This window comes from Seriola dumerili, unplaced genomic scaffold (genome assembly GCF_002260705.1).
Source record: "Seriola dumerili isolate Sdu_G_001 unplaced genomic scaffold, Sdu_1.0 BDQW01000088.1, whole genome shotgun sequence".
In the NCBI taxonomy this organism is placed as follows: domain Eukaryota; kingdom Metazoa; phylum Chordata; class Actinopteri; order Carangiformes; family Carangidae; genus Seriola; species Seriola dumerili.
In genome coordinates this window covers 14,986,364-14,995,771 of record NW_019174343.1, presented here as the reverse complement: position 1 = coordinate 14,995,771, position 9,408 = coordinate 14,986,364, and the positions used below count along the sequence as shown (strand labels likewise).

Below are 9,408 nucleotides of genomic sequence, written 5' to 3'. Positions count from 1 at the left end.
GCGCCTAAATAAACTGCTCCACGGTAAGGTCAAAAACTCCACTCGTTACCTGTAACCTTTTGAAAAATGAACCTATTTTAAATTCTAATGATCCAATTACTTTATTTTAAATTAATTAACCCACCCACCACCACCACCACCACTCACACACACACTCACAGTATCGCACATGTTGCCATCACCATCTCTGCTACTGCAAAACATGCACGTAATGTACACACACTGAACTCTGCAGATAATAGATAATGTGCAGAGATAAGAAAGACTCTTGACAAAGATAATAAACAAATATAGAGGGTTGCCACCAAAGTTTCCCTGTTATTTCTAATCGAAAACCCAGCAGTTTTTTCATCACCTCAACTAGTTTTCTATTTAAAAAATGTTTTAATTATTCAAACAATCCCAGTATTCATGTTTTTATTTTTCATTTGTTTGTATATATTTCATGACCAAAACCCAAATAAATGCAATGTGCAAGAAGTGTTTTCTTCTTTTCATGCAGGCTTTGATTCCAAATAGAATTTTCTTATAAACTACAAATTATAAACTACAACGCTGCAGAGAGAGGAAGAGGAGGAGGAAGATGAACAGCATACAGGGGCTGACTTCACATGTGATGTGGAGAAAACACTTCATGTACCAAACTGTGTTTTGTTTTATGTCACATCTGAGGACATTTCATTCTCGTAAAGGTCGGTTCATATTGTAGTATACAGAAGGTGTATTGTTAAATGTTGATTTTCATGGACTGCAGTAAGAGAAGCGCCGTAGGCCTGACCTCAAACTGGTGAACAATTGCTGCAAAGGCAGGTGAGGTCCGGCAGCTGTCCTCCAGCAGGCTCATACTCCGGTCATAGTGGCCAATGTACGTGGTAAAAACCAAGAACTCTGCTTTTCTGGACAGGAAGATGTCTGCAATCCTCTGGCTCTCCTCCCTGAGTGAAGAAACAGACGTGAGAGGATGAAGAAGAAGTGGCATGCACCGGTCGTCAGCTTATATTTAAAGCTTTCTCAGCTGCATTACTGTGTGCACTCTGTGGAGCCATGGAAGAACAAGGATGAGTGGGGAAGAGCTCCTTTCAGTTATAGCATATGTGTGAATGGGTGTGTGCCAGTATTCCTTACTCAACAATTGTGTAAGCGTCTCACCAGTGGCGGATTCGATTCTCCAGCTCAGTGAGGACTCTGCGGTGCAGAGTGTAAACGTCAGGCAGCTCGTTGAGAATCTCTCGAAGCCTCTCTTCTTCCAACACAGGTTCCCCCTCGTCTCCGACGGCTGCCCCCACCGCTTCCCGAAAGTCCTGGCACACGTGGCGGAAAGGTTATTCTTTTTTATTGTTTATATTTAAAATCTGACTAAACTTACAATTTCACAAAAGTCTGCATTTTCTTCCCTCCCTCTGCAGCAGTACAACTAGATAATATCTGACAGCAGGGAGTACATGAGCTATTACATCAAGGAATCTAATCATCTCTTCGAGCTGACTGGAGCTGCAGAGGTCTAGTTCACAGAGGAGTAACTCTAAATAGGGAAGTGAAGGAGCAGCACTTGTTCCTCCCTTATGGCCAATGGCAAGGTGCCCTTGAGCAAGGCACAAAAGCCCTAACTGCTCAGAGGCCAACAGATTGTGTTTGTACTTTGCAGCTTTTAGACGTGACTGTGAACATGCGCAGTCATGCTCACTGACACGCAACATAAACAGCATTTAATAAAAGCTAGTTCATAGAATTAAGGATTGGAAGTAAAAGTAAATATAGTATGCGTCTGCTAAAAACAGGAAGCAGAAAGATGAATTCAAGAGATATAAAATGTAAACCTGAGCAGAGAAACATGAACTGCCTTTCTTTCAAACGTTACTCTGCAACTCCAGTTCTGCAGAGTTCGGACAGCCTGCCGTGGTTTAAAGTAGATACTAATTCCTTCCCATAGAGAATATCTGAACACATACATTGCATTAGTAAATTTAATAAGACCACACTCACTTCCTGAAGAAGCTTGAGAGCTTTCACATGCCTGTGGACAGAGAAATATAAACTCAATTTAATAAGGACCTGATTAGTTTTGATAGATAGAGATGTGGGATAAGAGAAATTAGTTTACATGTTACTTACAATCTCTCTGTATCCACCAGTTCTTTTGCGATGTAAAAGGCTCTGGATCGTCCGTCAGGCTGTAAACAATCATATTATTTATTTGTAATAAGCCCAGGGTTAGGAAATGCTAAAGCATTTTGGCACTGGTTCAACAAATATCGCTGGCTCTCCTCTCCACATCGTCTCTAAGCGGCAATCAAATTCTAAATAATGAAGACAGCCTTGTAGTAGCCCATTAACCTCCATTAACCCACATTAAAATCCTGGCTTGTGAGGGCAATTTTAGCGGTTGCCCAAGGTGAAAAACATGTTGTTGTGTTCTGTTCTTCAAATATGTCTTCATTTTCTATCTAGCATTCGGAAAGAGTGATACCTTCGCTTTCATAATAATTGTACAAAACATTTTACAGAATAGTGGGTAACATGAAAACAGTAGAAAATATGGACAAAGGCTAAGACATTTTTAATTACTTAATTACTCAGTGATAAAGGTAATGATAAAATTATATATTTAAATTGTACAATTTTAACTAACCTGTCTGTCATAATTGCTGTCTGCACCGCCATCTTCCTCTTCAGACGTGCGCCCCTGGTCTTCCTCACTCGCTGTTTGTCCCCTGACATCACCCACTGAACCAGTCTGTGGACCGACAGCCACCGAGCACACATTGTAGGCTTCTGTGTAGGCACTGAGGGGAGGGAGAAGGGTGGATCAGATCAGTAAAAAATAGGGTACAAACAGTACAAATGTAGACACCCAAATATAAATGATATTGCACCGTGACAGCTCGTATATATTCACACTTTTCAGCCAGAATACAGTAAGTAAAAATCAATAATTATAATTGCTGAAGGTCAAGCGACAAACACGGTTCATAAGCTGCCTGAGTGGCTATTATTTCAGAAAAAATTGGTTATGTGGAAGAGTAATTTATCTTTCGGAAAAATTTAACACAGTTTTCCAGAGAAAACCTAAAAACTTCAAATACCTGCGATACAATACGGTCCGGTCCAGTGGTTCTCAACCTTTTTTATCTTGTGACCCCTCAGGTATATCTTGGGACCACTTGGGGGGGGTCTTGAACTCCATGTTGTAGCATTTCAATTTTTAACACAAGTTTGACTCACTTATTCTATAATGTGAACGGCCTTCATTCATGTGAAAATAAATCAGATGAAATTCATTTAACCACTCAGGCCATCTTTATGGTCCATTATGGTCCTCTACATTGAAATATCACTATAATAAACATACTGTATTCAGTGTTAGAAGCAAGTGTGAATAGATAAAACATTGTAGGTCTACAGAAACCAATAAACTGATCCTGAAGGGCCTGCGGTGACAACTGTACCCAACCAGGGACGCATGTCGGTATTTTATGCTACGAGATTCTCTTCTGCAGGGAGGCCAAATGAATATGCTAATGGCTGCAGCTCAGTGGGGGGTGTAAGCTATGCAAATAAAAACAGGTCTTTAAGTTACAGTAGTGATGCAGTAGTGCGCTATGTGACCAATTGTCTTGCCAATGTTCCTGCCATGTTTCACTCCCAGCACCAACGGATTTAACCCCACTGAGATGCAAATTAACTACATATGAACAACATATGTGAGCAGTTCAGATCTCTGCATCGCACACATTAAAGCTGCATGGCTCATTACTGCTCACAGGATCAAACTTTGGATGAGATACCAGAGGGTGCTTGAACCACAAACTACATGCACAGTTTCTATATTAGGCTTTTATATCACTTAGAAACCATCTCTGTCACATCTCACAGTCCTGCCATGTTGTATGAGCGCTCACGGCAAAATCTGTGGAGATAAATTACAGAAGGAAATAAAAAAAAATTCATTTTCTTTTTGCCTCAGGTTCCTTGGTGAGCCTATTTGTTCCAGTGGTGGCAGTGATGGGGCCAAGATGCCAACGATCTCCAAACTAGCTGCTAATATTACCCCTTCGGGCTATTGCAAAACTAAAATCCTCAACCATCCGCACTACTGTCCATGCGGATATTGCTCTGCTGTGGTTACAGTCACTGTATTCACCGGGAGCAGACAATCATAATCGCTCCACCTTTTTCACTGGTATTATCGTAGAAAGCTTGGGCTCTCACACATAGGCATTTAACCTTTGCAACTGTGTATTTTGTGATAGAAAAGCAATGACATAAAAATTACAAAAACTCTTAGTCGACCCAAAATTGCATTAAAAGAAGAGAGAGGGGAGATCTTTTAAAGATTCACATTCAGATTTTACTGACTTAAGACCATGGTCTGAAGTCCCAACAAAATACAATAATGATAAAATAATGGCATCCAATAGAAAGCAACATAAACATTCTTCAAGAAGGAACCTAATTTGCATGTAACTTTTAGCTCAATAAAACTAATTTTTAGGGGGAAGTAATAATTCATCATGGGCAGCAAGAGGCAGTGAACTCACAGTCCATACACACTAATGTAAATATGGAATATACCTGAACTCTTTGCTGACACACACTCCTAACATAACGCACTGAAAGTACACCAACGATTACACCTCATAAAAACCACAAATGTCAAAACTTCATGTTAATACTACCAGCAGAGTTATGCTCATTGTGAAGACAGTAAGTCTACACAAGCAGACACGTATCACACTGTGTGATAATATCACTGAATTATCACTTTATACTTTATAAGCTAAATGAGAAAATCACAATCTTTTCCAGCTTCACTGAATGAAACGGCATGAGAATTGAATTGATGTGTCCAAAACAAAAAGCAAAAAACATGTTAAAACTCACTCACTTGTGATACAAGATAGATAAAAGGGAACTTAGTCATCACGCTGTTATGACTGAACCCGCAGGATGGAGGCACCAGCACAGTGGATTAGACGATAGAATGAAGATTGTGTACTTACTTGTATCTGTTAATGTGCTCTATGTCTATGTTAGCGCTTTGACAAATGTTTTGTTTCAAACATTTTATTATCCATCTCAACAAAATTAGTATCTGAAAGTGGATATTAAAAAGTCTACACATGCCTGTTAAATTAGCAAGTTTTTGTGATGTAAAAAAAAAGAAACTGAGATAAATAATTTCAGAACTTTTTCCACCTTAAATGTGACGTATAACCTATAAAACTCAAGTAAAACACAAACTGAAGCTGTTTTAGCCATTTACAATAAACCGGATGTATAAGTGTGACACAAATTAAACTAATACTAGTTGAAGCACCTTTTGATTTCATATATTTCATATTTGAGTAGGAGTCGATCAGCTTGACACATCTTGACCTGTTAATATTTGCCCACTCTTCTTTGCAAAAAAAAAAAAAAAAAAAAAAAAACTTTCAGATTTGTCAAACTGTTAGGGGATCTCCTGTGCACGGCCCTCCTCAGGTCACCCCACAGACTTTCATTTGGAGTCAGGCCTGGGCTCTGGCTCAGCCATTAGAAAGCCATTCCTTTGCATATTCGGATGCATGCTTTGGGTCGCTGTCATGCTCAAAGGTAAAATTCGTCTTTGTCTTCAGCTTTGTGGCAGATGCCTGAAGGTTTTCACGCTGCTTCACTACGGGTATGATGTTCTTTTGGGTGATGTGCTGTGTTGTTCTTGTGCAAAACAGACCTTTTGAAATTATGACCAAAAGGTCCAACCTTGGTCTCATCAGACCATAACACGTTTTTCCACGATGTTTTGGGAGACTGGATATATTTTTTTTCTTTTTTACAAAATTCATCCAGGCTTGGATCTTGATCTTTTTTTCCATGACAAAAGGCTTCTGTGTTGCTACCCTGCCCCAGAGCCCAGACATATGAAGAATAGGGGAGATTGTTGTCACGTGTAGGGAGCTACCAGTACTTGCCAGAAATTTCTGCAGCTCCTTTAATGTTGCCGTAGGCTTCTTGGCAGCCTGCCTGACCAGTTTTCTCCTTGTCTTTTGATCAATTTTGGAGCAACGTCCTGTTCTTGGTAATGTCACTGTTGTGCCATATTTTCTCCACTTGTTGATGATTGTCTCCACTGTGTTCCATGATATTTCTAATGCCTCAGAAATCCTTTTGTTCCCCTCTCCTGATTGATTCCTTTCAACAATGAAGCGTTTTGTGCACCACGGCTTTTGCAGGAGGAAGATGTCAGGAAGATCCAGCAGGAAGACTTTATTGAGGGTTAATCAATCACTTTAATTGATGGCAGGTGTATGCTAACTACTATTTAACATGGGTTTGATTTTGACTGATTGATTCTGAACACAGTCACATCCCCAATTATAAGAGAGTGCACACCTATTTGTCAGGTAATTGTAAGTTATATTTTTCCTAAACGGTTTCAATTTGTTTTTCACTGGAATCTTGTAGGTTATAGTTCACATTAAAAGGTGGAAAAAGTTCTGAAATTATTTACCTTGGTTTAATTTTTTTACATCACAAAAACCTGTCATTTTAGCAGGGCTGTGTAGATTTTTAATATCCCTCGTGGAGCCTTTATTGTACAGTTTTACTTGCCCACACACCAAAATGGTGAGCACGATGAGAGAAGCTCTACAGTGAACAACTGCTGACTGCAGAACATAGTGAGATTGTATCTCAGCCTGTTGTGCCTGACTGGCTAGAGAAGAGCAATGACTCCAAAATGCTCTGACTATTAATCATCCTGAGCGGCCTGTATGATATGGGCACAGCCAACAGGAATGCAGGGGGGGATGGGTTAATGTCAGCACAGCATGGCTGATCATACCAACAAGTAACACCACAGCAGGGAGACGAGAAACTCTCCCTACAACATCAACACAGGAGGCTGTTTCTACACCTAAACAGATGATTTATGAATGAAACCAGCCTTGTGTTAATTTAGATCTGAAGAGACCACCACCACAGCCAGTGTTTCCTCCTCTACCACCAACATGCCCCAACAACACACCGGCACATCACAGCTGGGGTTTTGTACATTTCACTGCAATGAAAAACGGAAGCTACTGTACTCCACTTTCCTCTCTGCCACTGATCACCACTTCCATATGTCGGCTGTGATTCCAGCATCAGGGGATTCAACATAATAAATAGTTATAAATCTTCCTCCCCAGGGCCATTGTTAAACCCGCACAGAGGCCGAGCAGTAATAAAAAAGACCAGAGCTCGCTGTAAAAGGTGGTAAGAATCACTAACATTATGTCCAGCAGCGTCAACACACGCTTGGACACAGACAAAGGCTCTATGGATGGGCTTTCTGTCGGTTTGTCTGTCCACCACTTTGTTCCAGAGTAAAATATCTCAACAACTACTGTGTGGATTGACATGTCATTGTGTACAGACATTAACGGTCCCCAGAGGATCAATATTTTTTTTCCTAACACGATCATCAGGTGAGGAAGTTTGATTTGTGCAGCAGGTTTGTGATCAGATACCACAGCTGCACACAAATATTAGCATGCTAACATGCTAAACTAACATGGTGGCTATGGTAAACATTATTCCTGCTACACAGCATGTGAGCATGGTTACTGAGAGATTATTTACATGGTGATACTAGCATTTAACTCAAAGCACCCCTGTTCCTAAGGTACAGCCGCACAGATCATGGTTGTAGATTCTTAGTCTTGTTTACATACCTTTCTGTTTCCTCTTCAGGTGACTGAGCTTTACTCCTGAACCCAGGCAGGCTGCTCATGTCCACATAACCGTCCGTGTCATTGGCAGACGACAGCACTCGGCTGGGACGGTCAAAGAAGTCCGCGAAGGGTCCCTGGCGAACAGGCCTCCGCTGTGGGACCTGAAGGTTCTCGTAGTCCGAGCTGATGGGAGGAACATTCTCATAGTCGGAGGTATCTGTGTTGGGGAAGGAGATGGAGCGAGGCTTGGTCAGGGGAAGAGGTATGAAAGGCACACGAGAGCGGTCCTCAAATGACTCCACTCGGACGACGCTGCGATTGAGGAAGGCTACAGAGTTCCCTTTTCTTTTGCTTTCATTGTAGAAGAGCAAGGCTGAGGCTGGCTCAGATGAAACTTGAGGTTTACCAGCAGAGCGTGAGTTGAGCTGTGGAGAGTTATTTAAACTGTGTGTATCTAAATCCAGCAGTCTGCTGGGTGTGTGATGGCTGGAGTCTGCTGAGGACTTAAAGGAGGACGGGTTGACATCCACCACAGACTTGCTCTCTGTTTTCCGCCTAAACTTAAGCATCAGGAAGCGCTTAAGGGAGGATTTCTTTTTCCTGTTTTTCTCTGATGAGTCTCCCTCGATGAGAAGTGAGGGGGAACTCTTTGTGATGGGCCTCTTGGTGATGTAGGCCAGCTCAAATGGAGGAGGGATATCTACCACAGATGTTGGAGTGGACAGGCCGCTGGATGGCAAAGGTGAGCACCTGGAGAAGCTTCCAGATGAACAAATGGCTTCTCTCTGTCTCTGAGGCATGTCCTGTCCCTCCATGGAGAGGGAGCGGGGGTACAAGGACAAATAGTGGGGTTTGGAGTAGCTCTTGTGCCGCACTGAGTTTAACATGGGGCTGCTGCTCAGTGCAGGTTGTCCAAATCCACTCATGTAGGGCCTTTGAACAAACTGCACTCCCATCTCAGCCACATTGTTATTAATGCGGTGTGACAGTGACCGGGATTGCATCCCCGTGGCCTTCCTGTCAAATGGAAAAACATTTTCACCCTCCGAACTGTGCCCCGGCTCCTCATAAACATGCTCATCACTGATGTCCTGCTCCGTATCAGTGGTGTCGTCCAGAAACGGCACGATGTGACCCTCCAGGTCGTCCTCGTCTCTAAACACGTCTGAGTCGTTTGGGGAAAGCAGCTGGCTTTCTGAGAGGGAAGAGGTCAGCGAGGTGTCAGTGTCCGTTGGCACCGAGATTGATACCAGCCTGAACCGCGGCTGGTAGTCAAAATGATTCAACAAGGCCTCTGCTGTACGAGCTTTGTGCTCTTCCGTTCTGAAAGAAGTCCTTTTCTGACACGTTCCTACCTTCTTCTCATCACCACCGTTGCAGCTGTATTCATTGTTGTGACCAATCTCCACGTAATCCTCAGAGGACACACACACTATTTGTCCATTTTTTCCTGTTTCCTCATAGTTCCCAGCTGATACTCCACTGCTGTTTAGAGAAAAAAGCTTCTGTGGTGTTCGTGGACTATTTGGAAGTCCCTGAGCTTTGTTATTCCTTGGCATCATCTCTCTGTTAATAATGTCCTCTGAAGAGACATAATAAGGCTCGTGGATTGGATCGTCCTCTAAGGCGACATGTCGCTGTTTCTGCTCTTCAGGGATAAAGTCATAAAAACTAATGTTCTGTATGTTTTCGCCCTTTTCCTTCATTTTATGGCCAC

General features: G+C 42.1%; 1 protein-coding gene across 1 annotated transcript in view; it reads right to left on the bottom strand.

Annotated features, from left to right (window-relative positions):
• Positions 1-9,408, bottom strand: part of LOC111221626 (FYVE, RhoGEF and PH domain-containing protein 5-like) — a 28,439-nt gene that overhangs the window by 18,535 nt on the left and 496 nt on the right. Inside the window, exons 2-7 of the mRNA XM_022745079.1 lie at positions 7,692-9,176; positions 2,630-2,783; positions 2,113-2,171; positions 1,984-2,014; positions 1,150-1,301; positions 779-935 (exon numbers count right to left, since the gene is read on the bottom strand). Of these exons, the coding sequence (XP_022600800.1) occupies positions 779-935; positions 1,150-1,301; positions 1,984-2,014; positions 2,113-2,171; positions 2,630-2,783; positions 7,692-9,176 (2,038 nt within the window). The remainder of the gene's footprint in view (positions 1-778; positions 936-1,149; positions 1,302-1,983; positions 2,015-2,112; positions 2,172-2,629; positions 2,784-7,691; positions 9,177-9,408) is intronic.